This window comes from Gekko japonicus, unplaced genomic scaffold (genome assembly GCF_001447785.1).
Source record: "Gekko japonicus isolate JY-2015 unplaced genomic scaffold, Gekko_japonicus_V1.1 scaffold1409, whole genome shotgun sequence".
NCBI lineage: Eukaryota > Metazoa > Chordata > Lepidosauria > Squamata > Gekkonidae > Gekko > Gekko japonicus.
In genome coordinates, this window is record NW_015172045.1 from 442944 (window position 1) to 464304 (window position 21361).

At 47.8% G+C, this 21361-nt stretch overlaps 1 protein-coding gene across 1 annotated transcript in view; it reads right to left on the reverse strand.

Annotated features, from left to right (window-relative positions):
• Nucleotides 1-4500: 4500 nt before the first annotated feature.
• INTS4 (integrator complex subunit 4) overlaps nt 4501-21361 on the reverse strand; it is a 48111-nt gene continuing 31250 nt past the window's right edge. Inside the window, exons 16-23 of the mRNA XM_015420712.1 lie at nt 19889-19982; nt 18345-18425; nt 16487-16617; nt 15515-15574; nt 14329-14488; nt 8399-8542; nt 6874-6994; nt 4501-4694 (exon numbers count right to left, since the gene is read on the reverse strand). Coding sequence (XP_015276198.1) covers nt 4501-4694; nt 6874-6994; nt 8399-8542; nt 14329-14488; nt 15515-15574; nt 16487-16617; nt 18345-18425; nt 19889-19982 — 985 coding nt within the window. The remainder of the gene's footprint in view (nt 4695-6873; nt 6995-8398; nt 8543-14328; nt 14489-15514; nt 15575-16486; nt 16618-18344; nt 18426-19888; nt 19983-21361) is intronic.

Here is a 21361-nt window from a genome sequence, read left to right on the forward strand (position 1 = left end):
CCCCCTCTTCTTCTTCTTCTTCTTCTATGAAGCAAGTCCATAAAGACAAACAGTATAAAGTATGTTGCAGTCAGCAAGTAGATCCAGTCCTTAAGACTTGAGACATACAACAAGAAATGGGCTGCCGTCAACTCATCTTCCAGATTATTCAAGGAGTTTTCGATGATTTCATCAGGACTGCAAACGGGGACTGCCAAAGAGGCAGTCACAGGAACTTCTCAGCCAGTAATGCCTCCAAACTGTCTTATTGTACAGCAATGTCTCAAAAATGCCTTTTCCCCCTTTGTTTGTGTAACCTGATTCTATAGGTGTTCTTCCATCTTGAAAAGTACGCAGACAGACGAGTGATTTCAGCTTAGCGTACTTTATTTGGTGTAGAACAAGACAACTTTAGCCGGCTCGCAGGCCGGTTTATATCCCCCGTGAATCCACCACCCAGTCGCAGGAACTTCTCAGGCAGTAACGCCTCCAAACTGTCTTATTGTACAGCAATGTCTCAAAAATGCCTTTTTTCCCTTTGTTCGTGATGAAGACGTGTAACCTGATTCTATAGGTGTTCTTCCATCTTGAAAAGTGCGCAGACAGACGAGTGATTTCAGCTTAGCGTACTTTATTTGGTGTAGAACAAGACAACTTTAGCCGGCTCACAGGCCGGCTTATATCCCCCATGAATCCACCACCCAAAACACACACACCCCACTTCCCAATAGGTCTAAACTAGTGGCTGAGAGTCCCACAGGCTCTCAGCCCGGAGCCTAGCTCTCTGATTGGTGCGGGCAGGGGTCATTTCGTAGAAAAAGAGGTGCAGGAGCTCATTGGCATAACTCATTAGCATGACTTATTTGCATATGCCACACCCCCTAGCATCATCGGAAGTGTGTCAGAAGGCAACACCCACCGCTCAGGCTCCACTGGACTGTTTTGGACTGCTAGCTATTGGGGGAGGGGGGGGACGTGCAGATCTGTCCTCGCAGAGGAGGGAGAGCTTGTACCTGAATAAAACTTGGTCTTAAAGGTGCCACTGGACTGTTTTGGACCAGGGGGGCCCTGCAACTTACCTGGCTGCTTCTTGCTCTGACTGAGGGCTGCTGGGAGCAGGGGGTGGGGCTTGTTAATAGAATCATAGAATGTTAGAGTTGGAAAGGACCTTGCAAGTCATTTAGTCCATGTGCGCTTTACTGCCAGAGCTCCGCTCCTGTGCGCTCCTGCAGGAAATGACCCCTGGGTGCAGGCTTGGATCCGTATCGTCCATTGTCTGTCGGAGCGAAGCTCGACGTTTGTGCTTGACCGCGTGGTGCCCAAGCTGACCATGCGGTCGGGTCCTGATACGTTACACATCTAAACGAATGTAAAGACGGCTCTGTTGCTTTAAATCTCTCCAGCCTATGTATTGCAGTTCATGTATTTCGTGTATTGAATGCTGGTGTGTATTTGAGAAATATCTGGAGCCCTGTGTGATAAGTCATACATGAGGCTCCAGAGGTGGCAAGACGAGCCCAGGGGAAGATCACAAAACAAGCGTCCTCCGCTTCTGTCGCTCCTTTCGTCCAGCACGCCCAGCAACAAGGGAAAGCTTCGCTCCCCCCCCCCCCCGTACATCGGCAGACAGCCACCCCGGCAGTCTCGTTGAGAACACAGAACCATTTCTGGGCTCGGCGCCAGGAACGCCTGACCCTCCCAGCTCCTGCCAGACGAAGGCGGATCTTTGCTTATCTCGGTGCGGTAGGGGAGGCCGGCTGAAAGGAGAGGCGGGAGGCTTGTTTGCAAGGCCGGAGTGTTCCCCTTTCCCCTCCATGCTTAACAAACAAAAACACACAGGGAGAAGTTGCAGTTTTAAGGCAGACTCCCCAAGTAGGGTGACCAGTCTCCAGCTAGAGGCCGGAGAGCTCCTGGGATTACAGGAAATCTCCAGACATGCAGGAGGTCGCAGGTTCAATCCCCGGCATCCCCAGTTAAAAGGACCAGGCAGTGGTTAACCACTACCAATGTAGTGGTTAAGTGTGCAGACCCTAATCTGGGAGAACCGGGTTTGATTCCCCTACTCCTCCACATGCAGCTGCTGGATGACCTCAGGCAAGCCACAATTCTATCAGAGCTGTTCTCTCAAGGACAGTTCTGGAAAGAGCTCTCTCAGACCCACCTACCTCACAGGCAGTGTTCCCTCTAAGCTGAGTTAGTGTGAGCTAGCTCACACTATTTTTAGCCTCTGGCCCACACATTTTTGTCTCAGCTCAGGAAGGGATGGCTCCAGAGCAAGCTAATTTATGCAGTAGCCAAATCGCTCGCTCACAACTTTAATGCCAGGAGCTCACAAAGTAGAATTTTTGCTCACAAGACTCCACAGCTTAGAGGGAGCATTGCTCACAGGGTGTCCGTTGGTGGGGAGGGGAAGGGAAAGGAGTTTGTAAGCCGCTCTGAGACTCCTTTGGGTGGTGAAGGGCGGGGTATAAATCCAATCTCCTCCTCCTCTTTTACCTCACAGGGTGTCTGTTGTGGGGAGGGGAAGGGAAAGGAGTTTGTAAGCCGCTCTGAGACTCCTTTGGGTAGTGAAGGGCGGGGTATGAATTTGTTTTCCATTTTAAGCCTTAAATCCTTCTTGGCAAGCCTGCTGTCTAGCCACTCAGCCCCCATTTTGTCCCTTCAGCTTTTCTTTCTCAGGTGTATCACTTCATATTTGTCCTTTAGGAATATCATTCCTTCAGTATCTGTGTAGCCATTCATTTCTCTATAATAACTTTGAATGTTCAGCCTACTAAAAAGGTTTTGCAGTTTTTCCAACGTTCACAACACCAATCATGTTCATGTCGCAGGGCTCATTTTGTAGAAAAAGAAGTGCAGGAGCTCATTAGCATAACTTTTTTGCATAACTTGTTTGCATATGCCACACCCCCTGACATCACCAGAAGTGTGTCAGAAGGCAACACCCACCGCTCAGGCTCCACTGGACTGTTTTGGATTGCTAGGTATTGGGGGGGGAGAACTGCAGATCTGTCCTCACAGAGGAGGGAGAGCTTGCACCTGAAGGTGTGGGGGCTCTGCAACTTACCTGGCTGCTTCTTGGTCCTCGTGGCCCGACTGAGGGCTGCTGGGAGCAGGGGCGGGGCTTGTTGCATGTGCCCGCCCCCTGGGCTCCTTACTGCCGGAGACCCCTGCACAGGAATACTCACCAAAAACACATACACACACACAGCCCAGTAGGCTGCCCTTTGAGGCTGGGGAGGGACTCCCCCTCCTGGTTTTCCACAAACTATGCAAAATGGAATTATTCAAGAGGGCTTTTTTGTAGAGGTAAATAGGACTGGGGTCAGGAGGAAGCAATTTTTTTCCTGGCCAGTTTGGCTGGAGATCCTGGAGGGTTTTCGGGTTTTTTGCCATCTTCTGGGCGTGGAACAGCGGTCATTGGGGGTGTGTGGCGGGGAGGTGTTTGTGAATTTCCTGCATTGTGCAGGCGGGTTGGACTAGATGGCCCTGGAGTTCCCTTCCAACTCTATGATTCCATGGTTCTATGACTGTTCTGTAACGAAACGGTTCAGAAAGTTGCATTGGTCACAGGACAGGGACTGTGGCCCACACTATGGTATGGCCACCTGTGGCAGAATTGAGTGCTTTGGGAGCCTTGGAGATTTATGTGCAGGGGGAAGGGGAGCCCACGGTGTCTTTGCCGCCATATATTGTTGTCTAACTTATGGAGTACTCAGCTTTTAATTCGCCACTGAGGAAGGCTTTTTAGCCGAAACGCGTTTGGTTCTTGTACTTGGATACATTTTGTACCTTTTAACCTGTATTTATATATTCTGACATTTGCCCTGATATTAGGTATAGGTACTTATATACAGAACCATAGATATACGAGGGGGGTTATTATATGTGTGTAATTATTTATATTATATTATAGTTATTAATTCATACTGAATTTTGATCAAACTGGATATTTATACTTTGTCTTCAATATATATTATAGCTGTCTTGTAACACCTTGTATATTTTGAGTTGTTAAGACCTGGGAATTTACTCTCAATTCATGTATTGTATTCCTTCTCAGATGTATTATTTATGCTGCTCTGTTATAAGTTGGAAAATGTTGTTGTTCAATGAAAATTTCATAAAAATATATTTTTTTAATTTTTTTAACTGTGATTTTAGTATTTTCTATGCATAATTCAAATATATTGTTTATTTTTATATTAGCACTGCGTGTGTAGCCATATTTGATTATAGTTTTTGCCTCAACCTTTTTGGTTACCTTTCCTCCATAGGGTTGTTCCCCCTCCCCCTTCTTTTGGTCCTACCTAGCTTCGTGTGTATTAACCAATAATGTCTAAACTGCCCTAGAGAAAAATACTCCCATTTTCAAAAGTGGGGGAAACATTTCTGGCTACACTGGAGCCTGACTTATCTGCTCTGGGCACACAACCTCCAAGTTTAAATACTTTCACACGCTCCTGGTAAACCGAATTCATATTTATTTATTTTTTTAAAAAAAGCTTCCCAGAAGCGCTTTCACCGTCTGGCTGGCTTTGGCATGATGTACACTTTGACAGGCTTGCTGAATGGGATGGTCCCTTCGATGCCGTTCTCGGACAGCGGGAGGAGTTCCGTGCCGTCCCCCCAGCTGGCCCGCAAGTGCCTCGCAGGGCTTTTGTTTCTGTCGGAACTGTACGCCAGGAGCAGCCGCACTTCGATATGACATGGCTCTGGGTGGGGAGAAAGGGGGGAAAAAATGAGACAAAGCAAAAGGAAATGGTTAGGGTCACAACAACTTTGCTCAAGTCAGATGCACTCTACAGGTCCGCATAAACATGGAAAATGTATTCACACATGGTTTATATCTGAAAGTGTATGTCATTATTGTAAGTGTAACTGGAATGCTGAAATTGCGGTATGTTAAATATTGGTGTTTTGAATAACCTTAAAAGGTAACGTGCACTCCACATGAATCCCCATTGCTCAGGTGAGGTTTGTAGAAACCTCCACTTGCGCAGTGTTCTCAAAAGATGGGACATGTGACCGATTGCTAAGAAAAGCAGGCTTTTTAAAATGCTGCTTGAGTCAGAGAGTCAGGGAGTTCAAGAGTTAATCTTCCCTGAAGAGAAAAGCTTATGTGATTGGCTGCTCTAATTGCTCCCTGATTGGCCAACATCAGCTGAGAGAGGAAATAAAACAGCTGATCTGGAGGGGAAAGAGGTCTTTCACCGTTTGGTCTTTCACCTTTTGGTCCGAAATCTAAGGTCTGGATCAGTAGCCAGAGGGTTTGGCTTCTGAGGGAAGAGACATTTGGGAGTCAGTGTTTTCTGACAGGGAATTGTCAGAAACGTACTTCTACAGAGAGAAGAAGAGGGACCCCTTGTCTTAAATGTATTAAAACTGCTAAGAGGGAGAATTTAGATGCTCAGTCAGAAAAGCTGCAGAACAGCCTTTTACAGACAAAGGATACTGGAGAAGGATTTGGCAGAAGGTCTGGGTAGTTAGAGAGAACTCCCACACAAGCCAAATAGTAAATGGAGTTATTGCTTCACAGGGACAAAGAGAATAACTTCCAGCCAGTGAAAGGGGTTGGGAAGAGCACCCTGGTCTGTGATAAAGAAGCTTAGACACCTCAGGAGTTAGTAGAAAACTGTAATACATAAAGAGAAACCTAGAACTCTGAAGGAAGAAATCTAGAAACTTTAAGCAGATGCTGTCCTCCAGAAGAAACAATAAGAACTTAAGTGCTGAAATATACTAAACAAAGTACCTCTCAAAGAAAGAACTAGAAAACCTTGAAACAAAACTACAAATACACTATCTTGAATGTTCTAAGAATTCAACTCGGTATATATTGGAACATTTTTACCTCAGCAATCTCAAAACCTTGACGACCCCTATTATACATATATTCCCTGCCTATTTAACAAATAAAACAGGACAGCTCCTGTCTTTCCCTCAAGTTCCTGTACTGTGTCTAAAGCCTAAACCAGTATCTAAACAAAGGGTGGGACAGTTTCAAGTTAACAGGGCTATTCTTGGGCAAGGAATGCACAGGAACAGAGTTCCGGCTGGCTCCCAACTTGGTCACGCCCAGCAGGAACTCATTAGCATAATAGGCCACACCCAACAGCAGAAACTCATTAGGATTGGCTACATTAGGGGTGTGTGGCCTAACATGCAAAGGAGTTCCTGCTACAAAAAAAGCCCTGGGTTTTGACAACAAACAAGGTAAACAGAATAACAAGCAAAAGGTGGGTGTGGCTGGATAACCACACTTCGGGTAACATGGGGGTGCGGCTTAATGTGCTAATAATCTGTGCTGTCAGGGGTGTGGCTCAATATGCTAATGAGTTCCTGCTGTTGGGTGTGGCCTATTATGCTAATGAGTTCCTGCTGGGCTTTTTCTACAAAAAGACCCCTGCAAGTTAATATCAGAAGATATACACACTACTGTAGGGTGACTCAGTCACTGAGGGGAAGTGAAGTTTTGGCGGGAAAAATCTGCCAGACAGTTGGGGAGATACAGGGGTCCGTCATAACAAGCATGGCGTGTACAACGTTCTGGTTCTGCATTTCAGGGCGTTTTCTGTTTTTACAACTGTGGTTGTAATTTAATTATTGTGCCCCCGAGAAACAGCTCGTAACATGAAACCTTTAACGATCTTTCTCCACCCTTTAGTCCATGGTATCCTCTAGAAGATTGACAGTTGTGAAATAGATCTTTTTGGGCTTTTGCCCACCATTTGCTACGTCATCTGGTGCTTTTCTCGGCAGCTGGAAAAACAAGAGGACCGCCACAGAATCCCTGAGGCTCTGGGTTATTACTCAAGTGAAACCTACACTATGTCAGCTTCCCGATGCAGAACAAAAGACATATTGAATGAGGGAAGAAAAGGTCTCCTTTACCTGTCCAGGCAGTGTGCGAGAGGTACACCTGAGTAATTAATCTGTGCCTCCCAGGTCCAGGATTTCGAAAGTCAGCCGGTTTAGGGTGGATCACTTGGGCCTGCCCATCTGGATATAATACCTAGAAAAGGGCAGAAGAGGTACAGAAGACTACACTTCAAACAAGGGTTCCCCCCCCCCTCCAGCTGTAGATCCTGCCACCTTTATTCAGTTAGGCTTGGCTTAGTTTGGTGTAGTGGTTAAATGCACAGACTCTAATCTGGGAGAACTGGGTTTGATTCCCCACTCCTCCACTTGCACCTGGCTGGATGACCTTGGGCAAGCCATAGTTCCGATAAGAGATGTCCTTGAAAAAGAGCAGTTTCTCTTAGAGCTCTCTCAGCCCCGCCTGCCTCCCAGGGTGTCTGTTGTGGGGAGGGGAAGGGAAAGGAGCTTGTCAGCTGCTCTGAGACACCTTTGGGTAGTGAAGGGCGGGGTATAAATCCAATCTCTTCTTCTTCTTCTTTTACCTCACAGGGTGTCTGTTGTGGGAAGGGGGAGGGAAAGGAGTTTGTAAGCCGCTCTGAGACTCCTTTGGGTAGTGAAGGGCAGGGTATAAATCCAATCTCTTCTTCTTCTTCTTTTACCTCACAGGGTGTCTGTTGTGGGGAGGGGAAGGGAAAGGAGTTTGTAAGCCGCTCTGAGACTCCTTTGGGTAGTGAAGGGCGGGGTATAAATCCAATCTCTTCTTCTTCTTAGTGTTCCAAAACTATTTATTTAAAATATTTCTGTGCCACCGCTTCCGAGTCCTCCTCGAGCCGGCTTACAATTAAAACCCACAATTTTAAAACACAAGCCATTTTTAAATAATGGTGGACCAGAGAGAAAAACAGCGGCTTTAAAACACCTCAGCTTTGGTGACCCACATGGATCAGTCGAGAGGAACCCCTCTGACTTGGTGCGCCCTAATTGTATGGACTCATGATTGCTAGCTTAAGGGCCTATATCATGAAAAAAGAAGCAGAAGAGATTGGATTGATACCCCGCTCTTCACTACCCGAAGGTGTCTCAGAGCGGCTTACAAACTCCTTCCTTTGCTCTCCACGAAAGACACCCTGTGAGGTAGGTGGGGCTGAGAGAGCTCTTTCAAGAACTGCTCCTGAGAGAACAGCTCTGAGAGAACTTGTGACTGACCCAAAGTCACACCAGCAGCTGCATGTGGAAGAGCCAAACCCGGTTCTCCTAGATTAGACTCCTCACTCCTAACCATTACACCAAACTGGCTCTCAAAAGAAAGCCACTGATGCGTCTATTCAGCCACAGCAGCCCAAATGGAACCTCCATGTTCAAAGGCAGCATGCCCTTTAATCCAGTTGTTGGGGTGGGGTGGCGTGGGGGAGAAACAGGGCAAAGGTACATCTTTCATGAGTTCACCATTTTCATGCTCCACTTGCCCAGAAACACCTGTCTGCTGCAAACAGAATTCTGGGAAGGTGGACCTTACATCTCTTGGTTGAGCTCATCCTTCGGTTCTTCACGACATTACCTGAACTTTAACCGTGTTCTGAGGATCCTGCACGTGTTCCAGAGTTGCGTCGACGTCCAAGGCGACAACCAGCCCTGACGTGAACCGCAGTGGGTTGTCCGACTCTCCTGCTGGTTCGATGATGGTGGAGGTCGCTCTGTGGATCTGTGGAAAGAAGGAAGCGATGGCCGTCACCCCGAGGCAAAGCTGAGGGACTTCTCAAAATTCTTTTTTTTTTGGTTAAATGGTTAATACAAAATACAGTGAGACACACGGTGAAAATGTAACCAGAAAAACAACTGTGTGTAAAAAAAAATTGTTTTACCTAAACAAAGATAAACTACTCAAACTGTTCGATGAAAATTAATTTTACATCATATACACAATTTATCAATACAAATCCCAAAGCTATTCATATACCAACAATATCAAAATACAAATTTTCAAATCATAGGGCAAAAAACCCAAACGTTCCCACAGTTGTCTAGTTTCACCTTGGAACGTGGCTTCTGTTTCTGAAAACTGAAGACACCCAAGCACTTTCAACAGAGTGTTTTATGAGCCTGTGGTGGACTGTGGGAACGTTTGGAGTTTTGCCCCATGATTTGAGAATCTGAATTTTGATAACGTTGGTATATGAATAGCTTTGGGACTTGTATTTATAAATTGTGCATATGGTATAAAATTAATTTTCATTGAATAGTTTGAGTAGTTAAATTATCTTTGTTTAGGTAAAACAAATTTTTTACACACAGTTGTTTTGTTAAAGGGTGGCGGACTGTCTGCAGTTCAGGCACCGAAACATTCGCAAAGTCGACCGAGCGGGAATCACTGCAGGAAGCCGGAACCCAGAATCAGAAGGGCTTGCTGACCTTCCGGGAGCTAGAAGTACCGTTATCACACAAAAGCCACAGGGTTACTCATGATAATCTGTTATAGAATGAAGGGCTCCTCGGACCTGGTCTATACACAAAGCAGACGGATGTGATTTACTGGAGTGCTGACCAACGTTCCCTCTAAGATGTGGAGTCTCATGAGCAAAAATTATGCTTTATGAGTGACTGGCATTAAAGTTGTGAGCGAACAATTTGGCTTCTGCATCAATTAGTTGGCTCTGGAGCCATCCTTCCTGAGCTAAGACAAAAATGTGTGAGCTGGAGGCTAAAAAACTGTGAGCTAGCTCACACTAACTCAGCTTAGCGGGAACACTGGTGCTGACTGGACCGGACCACTCTGATCAATTTATTTAGCTCACATGACCAATGGTCCCAACCACGGAATACAACAAACATGTAAAATATCAATAGAAGAGTTTAAAACTCTTCACATTTCAAATCCAGTTAAAATATAAACTGTATAAAGGTTTAAAATATAAAACGATAAGACATTTCAGTCATAAAATTGAAAACACTGAAAAAACAATTAGAACCAAAAAGTGCACACCTCCTCTTAGCAGCAATTATTTACGCTTCAATGCTATTATAACAGCTAAGTATTTTGCTACTGAAGTGGTGATTCAGTATCTGTCAGCAGATAAGGGACCACCCATGGCTCCAGTGGAAGATGGCATTGAGATAAAATTGGATATACCCAATATGACCTAAGAGTTAAGCAATGAGAACAAAACAAAAGGAGATGTGTCGGCGTCTCAATCTCGCTGGAGGCGCAGGTACAAAGCCTGTCTGAATACGGAGTTCGTGAGACACGTCCCGTTAATTCTGCAGATGGTACAGCATTGAACCTTGCAAGAGTAAAAGCAAATCTATGAGAGGAGGTGGTAAGATGGCTTAGGTATGATGGAAGGGTCAATGAAGGAGGAATTCTCAGAGGTAGAGGAGAACATACACGCCCGGCACGTGCAGCGGTACTCGCCCTATCCCAATTACTTGCTTTCGATCTGAACTGTCTCCATGTTTCTTGCTGAGATATAATCTTGAGTGTTGATATCGGGAGGCCAAGGAGGTTCAGTTTCCTGTCTATTGACCACTTTGGAGTTCTTGGGAGGGGTGAAAGTTTTCAGTTCCCCTACGTTAGGGCTCCCAAATGTGGTATCCATGGGCACCATAGTGCCCGCCGGTGCTTTCATTGGTGCCCCAGCTTTTCGGAAAGTGGGCGTGACCACTGTAAGGCAGGCTTTATTATCGGCTGCGCTTTCTCAAACGAAAGGGTTTTCCACTGGAGGAAAAGTAAGCATCTTGGTTTACTTAGTGGGTGGTTCCATTTCCCCTTCAGACTACTCGTCTCCCCAGGAGCTGTGAGGAGGGAGGTATTTCATTCAGCTCCGCCTCCGGTGGCAGCCATTTTGGGTCTGGCTCCACCTCCTGTGGCAGGCATTTGGGGGGCGGTACTCACCACCCCCGCTCAAAATTCCAAATGGGCCCTGTGGTGTCTTCTTATTAGGGAGGACTGGTTTTCCCTTTAAATGTGCTCTTTGCTTTTGTAAACGGGGTAGATTCTGCTGCAACCAGGAATTTAAGGATTTCCAAACCTTCTCTCTGTATCTTTTGCTGGTAAGGTGACCTAGAATCGGGGCTTTTCAGGGATCTATGTGGTCCTGAGGAAAACCGGGGATAAACTTGAACAAAAGATGATTTATTGAAGTAAGAACAAAATATGAGGTTGGTTATTCTGTAACTATCTTGGATAAAGGGACTTGAAAATATGTCGATCAAATGTATCCCACACACAGTCTTTTTTCCTTTACTTTTTGTTTGTTTTGACACCCAGTTCCAACATTAACAGGAGTCACTATTTCCTATAGTCAGCCACACAGGCTAAGGACTCTTTAAGAACTGAGTCAGAACTAACTGAACACTCACTGACCTAACTCTCTAACTGAACAATCCCAACTGATTTCTAACTCTCTCTCATAACTGACACACCCACACAGATTCACTTCAGAAAACCCTCCCACTCTCTGTCATCCACCAATCACAGCACATTTGTCTCTCTCAATCACTCTAGTCTACCAACCATGCATGCCAACCAAGCATTGAAAGGCACACACTCTCATAAAACAAGGAATCATTACAGGCCCCCTGGATCAAAACGGCTGGGGAGCCCCACCTTACATGATTAATCCCCTGTAACTGGAAAATTAGCACAGGAGGGAAAGCAGTATGTGAAGGGTTCAATTTAAACTTTTCACCCTAAGGCAATGTTCCCTCTAAGCTGTGGAGTCTCGTGAGCAAAAATTCTACTTGGTGAACTACTGGTATTAAAGCTGTGAGCGAGCGATTTGGCTGCTGCATCAATTAGTTTGCTCTGGAGCCCTCCTTCCTGAGCTAAGACAAAAATGTGTGAGCCAGAGGCTAAAAAACTGTGAGCTTGCTCACACTAACTCAGCTTAGAGGGAACACTGCCTCAAGGCACTACATTTTTATCGGCAGGGGTTTTTCATGGGCTTTTTTTCCCACCAGAAGCAGAATACACAAAATAATACAATTCGCAATCGTGACATATTAGAAGCATAATACTGATGAAAGGATTTTCTCTCAATTGACTTCTGCAAAGTAGACCTCTGCATTTCACTAGCCCATCAGGGTCTCTTATGGGGCCACGACAAAATTTCACGCCAAACTGTATGTTCGGATTGAGAGAATTTAACCAACTACAAATTCCTTTCCAAGCAAAAAAAAAAAGGGGGGGGAATGACATTTACCCCCGCTGTAATAAAGGTTAATGGGAGCAAAACACAAAACATCTAATCAAAACATCTCTTTGGGGATAACAGAAAATTTCCCTCCACTACTGTCAAGACAGCTTTCGAGCAAAGAAAACTGGACGTCATTTCGACAATTTCTGCCCAAGTGGCTATTAGCCATGACGACTAAAGGGAACCTCCATGTTCAGAGGCAGTCAACCTCTGAATCATAGAACCAGGAGGCAACGTCAAGGGAAGGCCTCAGCCTCCGTGCCCTGTTGTTGGCCCTCCAGAAGAACTGACTGGCCACTGTGTGAGACAGGATGCTGGACTAGACGGACTACTGGGCTGATCCAGCAGGGCTCCTCTGAGCGTCTTATCAGGGGAAGGCCTCGGCCTCCATTGTTGGACCTCCAGAGGAACTGGCTGGCCCCTGTGTAAGACAGGAGGCTGGACTAGATGGACCCTCACTGGTATGATCCAGCAGGGCTCTTCTGATGTTCTTATCAGGGGAAGGCTCGGCCTCTATGCCCTGTTGTTGGCCCTCCAGAGGAACTGGTTGGCCCCTGTGTGAGACAGGAGGCTGGACTAGATGGACCCTCACTGGTCTGATCCAGCAGGGAGCTTCTTATGTAAGGCACAAAACGGAGATTTGAGAGAAGAACAGCCAAAGTGGCCCGGATCTTCCTTGGCCAAGGTGCTCAGAAACTGAACTCCTAGACCAGGGGTGGCCAAACTTGCTTAGCGTAAGAGCCACACAGAATAAACGTCAGATGTTTGAGAGCCGCATAACGTGAACAAATATCACAGGCATGTTTTTACTGAAAAGTATGCAAATATGCTTTTTATTAACTTTAAATGAGACTGGCAAGAATAAAAACAAAAGGGATAAAAATAGATATTGATAATGATATTATTTGTACAATTATATTTGTAGGCTGGTGGGGGGGCCTTTGAGAATGCATTCAAAGCTAAAGTTGCTCTCTTTCTCTCCCCCCCCCCCCAACCCAAAGCCTCCCCAGAATACCCAGGAAGGGAAGCACTGTCTGGGGATGGGAAGACCAATCAGGGAGGCATGCCTCCCCTTCGCTTCCCCAGCCGCCCTGCTGGGAGCCACACAATATGTGTGAAAGAGCCGCATCTGGCTCCCGAGCCTCAGTTTGGCCACCCCTGTCCTAGGCCACCCTAAGTAGTGGGAGAGCCCAGAGAAGGACTCACGACCAACGCTCCCTCTAAGCTGTGGAATCTTGTGAGCAAAAACTCTACTTTGTGAGCTACGGGCGCTGAAGCTATGAGTGAGCAATTTGGCTGCTGCATAAAGTAGTCTGCTCTGGAGCCGTCCTTCCTGAGCCAAGTCAAAAATGTGTGAGCTGGAAGCTAAAAAACTGTGAGCTGGCTCACACTAAGTCAGCTTCGAGGGAACGCTGCTCACAACCGCGATGAGTAGTTGGCTTAGAACAGATAAAAGGAAGTCCTTCTTCACCGAGAGAGTAGTGAACACATGGAATTCACTGCCGCAGGAAGTGGTGGCAGCTACAAGCACAGACAGCTTCAAGAGGGGATTAGATAAACATACGGAGCAGAGGTCCATCAGTGGCTATTAGCCACAAGGTATAGATAGGAACTCTCAGTCTGGGGCAAGTGATGCTCTGTATTCTTGGTGCTTGGGGGAGGCAAGAGTGGGAGGGCTTCTGGAGTTCTGGGCCCACTGGTGGACCTCCTGATGACAACCTGGGTTTTGGCCACTGTGTGACCCAGAGAGTTGGACTGGAGGGGCCACTGGCCAGATCCAACATGGCTTCTGTTCTTGTGTCTGGGGCAAGTGATTCTCTGTATACTCGGTGCTTGGGGGGGGGGGCACAGTGGGAGGGCTTCTGGAGTTCTGGTCCTGCTGGTGGACCTCCTGATGGCCCCTGGGTTTTGACCGCTGTGTGACCCAGAGTGTTGGGAGTGGATGGGTCACTGGCCTGATCCAACATGGCTGTTCTTATGTAACTGGTACACAGGGATGTATGGAAGGAGACGGTACATTCCTTGCATGCTAACACTCCCAGGTACAATCCCCGCGATCTCCAGCCACAGGGAACAGGCACAGGGAAATACCTTTCCCTTGTCCGACATCCTGGTTCCTCCCACATCGAGATCCAGGCCTAGGCCACCCGTAGAACACATGACTTGCACGTGGAGGGTCCCGGGTGAAAGGAACCCTGGGAAAGAGCACGTGTCGGAGATCTCAGAGAGCCTTTACGAAACCAAGTGGACAAAACTGGGCCCAGCGGCATAAAGGGGCATCGGGTGAGGGGCTCACCTTCTCCGGGAGCGGGAGGCGAAGGAAGCTACTCTGCCGCAGCACCGTCTGAAGGATCTTGACGACTTCGGAAGACTTGGAGGTCACCAGCCGCGGCATCAGGTCTAGGAGCCTGTCCACGAAGCTGTCCTGCATATGGGGGAGCTCGGCGATGAAACACCTGCAGAGTAGCGAGAGACCACGGGAAGAAAAGGGGGATCTCACACGAACCTGTAAGTCTTGAGCTCCCTGCCTTCGCCGAATTAACCGGGTGAAACGCGGAACCACGAAAACCAGAGTCCACCTCTGCAGACCTTTCAACGAATCGACTAAAGTTTGGACAATGCGTCTTGGATGACGCATTTATTTATATCCCGCTTTTCTCCTCCGTGGGGACGCAAAGCAGCTTAGGACATGGGTCTGCTTTCCTCTGTTCTCTCACAGCGACGACCCTGTGAGGTCGGCCAGGCCAAGAGTTTATGATGGGCCCAAGGCCACCTGACGAGCTTCCATGGTAGAAGGAGGAGGAGGAGGAGGATTGCCATTGCCTGCTTCTGCATCACGACCCTCGTATTCCTTAGTGGTCTCCCATGCAAGCACCAACCAGGGCCCGCCTTGCTTAGCTTCCAGGATCTGATGAGATCGGGCTAGCCTGGGCCATCCAGGCCAAGGCAGAAGACAGAGAGAGGTGGCTTTGCCATTGCCTGCCTCTGCGTAGCAACCCTGGACTTCCTTGGTGGTCTCCCATCCAAACACTGGAGGAGGAGGAGATTGGATTTATACCCCGCTCTTCACTCAGAGCGGCTTACAATCTCCTTTCCCTTCCCCTCTCCAAAACAGACAACCCTGTGAGGTAGGTGGGGCTGAGAGAGCTCTTTTGAGGACTGCTCGTGAGAGAACAGCTCTGAGAGAACTTGTGACTGACCCAAGGTCACCCAGCTGGCCGCATGTGGAAGAGTGGGGAATCAAACCTGGTTCTCCCAGATTAGTGTCCACGCTCCTAACCAAGACACCAAACTGGGACAGTGATGCCCTGTCTTCTTGGTGCTTGGGTGCGACAGTGGGAGAGCTTCTGGAGTTTTGGCCCCGCTGGTGCTCCTGATGGCCCCAGGTTTTGGCCAATGTAGAACTGGGGGTATGAGCCCGGATCCCCCAGGGTCCTAGTTTGCCCATCTACCTAGCTCAAAGGAAAAGAAAAAAGTCATACCTTTGAAAAGCGTCCACTTCTTGTAAAAACTTCTCACACATTCCAAAGAGAGGTTCTACCCTGATAACACAAGGCAAAAGAACTACGATATTTACCGAGGCTTTCTTCAGTGTAGTGTTTACTTCCATTACACTGATGCAGGCAGGCATTAGGCGTCAAAATTCAAGCTGACAAGCGGCACTACCTCTGCTTTACTGATGCCACCGTCCTATTGGTTTCTCGGGGCAACCAAACACTTTCTGGACCTGACGCAGCTAAGCTCCTAGAATTTGGGGAAACTCCCACGAGCTGATGGGCAGTAGACTCAGGATGGACAAAAGGAAATACTTCTTTACGCAGAGAGTAATTAAAATGTGGAATTTGCGGCCAAGGGATGTCGTAATGGCCACAGAAATAAACAGCTTTCCAAGGGGATTAGACAGATTCATGGAGAAGAAGTCTACTGATGGCTACTAGCCATGGTGGCTGAGGGGAACCTCCAAGTTAAGAGGCACGAAACCTCTGAATCCCAGAGCCAGGAGGCAACATCAGGGGAAGGCCTCGGCCTCTATGCCCTGTTGTTGACTGTCCAGAGTAACTGGTTGGTCACTGTGTGAGATGGGATGCTGGACTAGATGGACCCTCCCAGGTCTAATCCCACAAGGCTCTTCCTATGTTCTTATACGGGGAAGGCGTCGGCCTCTCTGCCCTGTTGTTGGCCCTCCAGAGGAACTGGTTGGCCCCTGTGCGAGACAGGATGCTGGACTAGATGGACCCTCACTGATCTGATCCAGCAGGGCTCTTCTTAGGTTCCTATCAGGGGAAGGCCTCGGCCTCTCTGCCCTGCTGTTGGCCCTCCAGAGGAACTGGCTGGCCACTGTGCGAGACAGGAGGCTGGACTAGACGGACCCTCACTGGTCTGATCTTATGTTATCCCATATTCTTTCCCCCAAGTCTTTCTGCCTTGCATGGTCCACGCGTCACCCTTCTTACCCTCTCGAGGTCCGTGCCGTCACGATGAGCTGCAACGCTTTCGCCTGCAGCCTCATGTGGTGGATGATGACCACCTGCCTGTGTTCAACGCCGCTGTACATGAACTCCATCTTGTACGTTTCTTCCATGATCTAAACAAGAAGCGACACGTTCTTAAGGCTGGCTCCTTGAGCTACCTAAGAGTCTCGTTTTGAAATCCAAGGGTTTTTTTTAAAAAAAAGATCCGTACCTTTATTGCAAACAAAAAAACTCTATGTGACTAGTCTGACACAGAAAGAGGAGGAGGAGATTGGATTTATACCCCGCCCTTCACTACCCAAAGGAGTCTCAGAGCAGTTTACAATCTCCTTTTCCTTCCCCTCCTCACAACAGACACCCCGTGAGGTAGGTGGGGCCGAGAGAGCTCTTGAGAGAACTGCCCTTGAGAGAACAGCGCTGAGAGAACTTATGACTGACCCAAGGTCACACCAGCAGCTGCATGTAGAGGAGTGGGGAATCAAACCCGGTTCCCCCAGATTAGAGTCCGTGCTCCTAACCACTATACCACACTGGCTCTCTATAATACACACCTCTCTATAAAACACCTCTGTATAATACAGAACACCCTTAAGAAACTCAAAATGCAACCATCATGCTCCACCAATCCCTGTGTAACGCTTTTGGGGGGGAAAATCAGAAAATTAAAATAGATCGATCTGGAGATACAGCAAGACTCTTGTCCGTTCCACTACAGAGGCTCTTTCATCAATTGAAAAATATCAGAAAACTAAAATAGACGGATCCACGGAGATACAGCAGGACTCTTGTCTGTTCCACGACCAGAGGCTTTTTCCTCCACTGGGAGAAAAATTCAGATAATTAAAATAGATGGATCCGGGTCCAGAGATAATAGTGCGACTCCGTTCCATTCCACTACCAGATGCCCTCCCAAGATGGAAAAGATTCGTCAGTCAGGGGAAGATTTTTCCCCCCACCAGAGGAAAGCGTCTCCTTTAATGGAAAGCATCTGCAGGATCCAACCCAGGTTCGTCAACCTCCCCTTTAAACCGAGAAGGAACACAAATACATAGCAAATACACCGAGGCCCTAGAAATCACAGCGGTGGCAAAGAAAATCTGTTGGCGTTTTGCTGCTTTTAGAACACGCACATGAAGAACAAATTCCAACACGTTCAAGCAGCATTTTTAGAGATTAGGCACAAGAACTGTTCAAAGAAAGACTATGGAAAGCGTGGAAACGGACAAATTGACTTCGATGTTAAAAAGGACAAACGGAAGAAGACTTCGTTGGACTTTGGACTCCGTTTTATAATTGGATAGGAGAGAAATATAAAGATACGGACTTTCTAACGTTGTAAAACTGAGAAGCTTTTATTAACTTTTAAGCCTCGTGGCTTATCAGTGCATAACGTGAAATGGCACGCGGAGGAAAGTTAACATGCAGAAACTCATTACTTTTCTTCTTTCCACTGCTCCTTCCCCTTTGCCCTTCCTTCCCCTTGTGTATCTTAAAAACTTAATAAAAATTTATTCTAAAAAAAAATAGAATTGTTCAAAAAAGAAGCGGGGGTGGGGTGGGGAGAGAATTCTCTGGAAACACGGAAACGTTCAAGACGATGGCTCAGAAAGACCTGTGACTCTCCTTTTCCCTCAGGAATTCCTTTACGGGATGTTCCGGAATTACTTCTTCCCTCCTTGTTAATATTGAGCTTCGTGACTTAAAAAGTCGGGAGGGGCGTCCCGTCCGCTCTCCCGTCTTCTGCAGGCCAAAAGCGCATTCTGAGGGAATGGCGGCCTGGCTGACAGAGGCCGGCCTGTCCAAAACACACACTTCTCTCTCCCTCCCATTATCGTCTCACCTGTTTTGCCGCTGCGGATGCCAGAGCATTCTGCTTCAAGTACAGCGGGGCGGCCACGTTCCACAGCTTCTCCTGGAGAGCCTGCAAGAGATACCACAACACCTTTGCGGCACGTTCAGGTAAAACAGAAAGGAATCGCTCACTTGGCCCTCAGGTGTAGAGGAAAGATGGGCTTTTGCCTTCCACAGCTGTACCTGGGCAAGTTTAACGGAGCTTGAAATGGATGCTCTCAAGGACGTTTTAGGACTTTCTAACACTAACCTGTCTGATGAGAGCTAATTTACCATGCTATGAACTATGGGAGAGGCAAAACAGACCCTTTGCAGAAGGCAGAGGACACTGTTTAAGGTCATGGCTCCAAGCCAGAGTGCCACCCCTTTAAAATTCTTTCCCACTTCCATGGAGAGGCAGGGCTTTGGTAACCAACAGACCCCGCTTCGGTACCAGGAGAGCTGAACTGAGGAGTTTTTCAAAGAGCAACTATTCTCGCTAGGAGTTCTCCAGGGTCCTGAAATATCCTAGTCCACATGTATATACATTTTCTGCAGTAGAAAAGAGCAAGAGCCCACTAGCACCTTAATGACTAACAAAATTTGTAGCAGGGGAGGAACTTTCGTGAGCCACTGCTCATTTCTTCAGTGAGCAGTGGCCCATCCAGTCCAACGCTCTGTGTCCCACAGTGGCCAAAACCCAGGGGCCATCAGAAGGTCCACCAGCAGGGCCGATGGCTCACTGAGAGGAAGGAGCACCTTAATAAGCAGTAGCTGACATCGGAGGTAGGCTGCGGAGAAGTCCGCCATCCCCGCCAATTCAGACTGAATCCCTCCCACTATGGCCCCCCAAGCACCAAGAAGACAGAGCATCACTCCCCAAGACATAAGAACATAAGAGAAGCCATGTTGGAACAGGCCAATGGCCCATCCAGTCCAACACTCTGTGTCACACAATGACCAAAACCCAAGGACTACCAGGAGGTCCACCAGCAGAGCCAGAAATCCAGAATCCCTCCCCCTGTTGCCCCCCAAGCACCAAGAATACAGAGCATTACTGCCCCAGACATGAGAGAGAAGGCATGTTGGATCAGGCCAATGGCCCATTCAGTCCAACACTCTGTCACACAGTGGCCAAAACCCAGGTTCCATCAGGAGGTCCACCAGTGGGGCCAGAACTCCAGAAGCCACTGTGGCCCCCCAAGCACCAAGGATACAGAGCATCACTGCCCAAGACGTAGGAACATAAGGCCAGTGGCCCATCCAGTCCAACACTCTGTGTCACACAGTGGCCAAAACCCAGGTTCCATCAGGAGGTCCACCAGTGGGGCCAGAACTCCAGAAGCCCTCCCACTGTGGCCCCCCAAGCACCAAGAAGACAGAGCATCACTGCCCAAGACGTAGGAACATAAGGCCAGTGGCCCATCCAGTCCAACACTCTGTCACACAGTGGCCAAAACCCAGGGGCCATCAGGAGGTCCACCAGCGGGGCCAGATTGTCCATCAGATTGTTCACACCAGCAGGGCCGACGGCTCACTGAGAGGAAGGCGCACCTTAATAAGCAGCAGCTGACATCGGAGGTAGGCTGCGGAGAAGTCCGCCATCCCCGCCAATTCAGACTGGAGCTCTCCGAACCTCTGAAGGTCCCTTGAACAAAAGAAGGGTTAAGGGGGGAAGAAAAGAAACCTGCTTGTTATCGAGGGAGGGGTCAACTCAAGCTATCTTTCTGGGTTACCAAACCCCTGACTTTACTTGGCCTCGGGTTTGCTTGCGTGTCCCCCGCACTGAACAAGCGATTGAAGCAATCTGAAAAAGTATCAACCATCCAGGGAAGGATTGGGGGGGGGGGATTCTCCTATCATGAGATTCATACCAAGCTTTGAGCACACCAAAATGCTGCAGGGTTCGAAACCATCTAACACTAGTAATTCTGAGAGCTTTGGTCCCTTGTTTTCGAAAATAAGAAATTTTGACCACAGGAAAAGTGTATTTGCTATATATCAAAGAAACAGGAAACCTCCTCCGGAAACACACAATATGCAAAAGAACCTCCTCAGGAAACAGCCAATCCATATACAAAAGAACCTCCTCAGGAAAGCTCCTCCATTAGCATGTCACAGCCTGGGGAACTCTGACAAGATAATGACTCAGCCCTACCCCCACCTTCCTGAGTAGATATAAATTACCTGCCTACCATTTTTCTTCTCACCTTGACACAGAGAGTACTACATCTTTCTGTGTTATACCTCTGAGGATGCCAGTCACAGCTGCTGGCGAAACGTCAGGAACCTGCAATGCCAAGACCACAGCCATACAACCCAGAAAATCTACAACAGCTAATAAGAAATCCGTATTGCTGAAATTTGTATACCTCTAATAACTACTCTGGCTCGGCATTATTTTTGTGTCCAAACTGCATTTTGGAACTTTTTTAAAAATTTACAAGTTATTTCAGTGTACTGAGACCCAGTTAGTCAATTGTCTTATAAATTATTTCTCTATAAGATTCAAATTGAAGGAATAATTTGAGATGGAACCAAATTCCATAAGGGTTGCTGTGTTAGTCCGGTAGCATTTGGACCCCTTTTAAAGCCCTTAACGGTCTGGGACGAGACCAGCTGAGCTCTGAGCAGGAGCAGGGTTACAACCCCCTTCGGTCATTCCCTGGGGGCCTCTTGCTGGTGCCTGGCCCCAGGATGGCTCACTTGGCAGTCAACAGGGGAAGGGACTTCTCAGCTGTGGCCCCTACCCTGTGGCCTGCTGCACTCTCAGATTACAGCCCTGTCCTCCGGACTTGTTTAGTTCCTGCAGGGCATGGAAAGCTGAATTGTTTAGGTTGGCCTTTGGAGGGTCGCCACATGGTTGTGGTGTTTTAATAGCGGTCTGATGACAGCCACGTGTTATCAGGGGTCGTTTCGTAGAAAGAGAGCTAGGGGAACTCATTAGCATAACTCATTAGCATATGCCACACCCCCTGATATCACCGGAAGTGTGTCATAAGGCCACACACCCTGACATCACCGGAA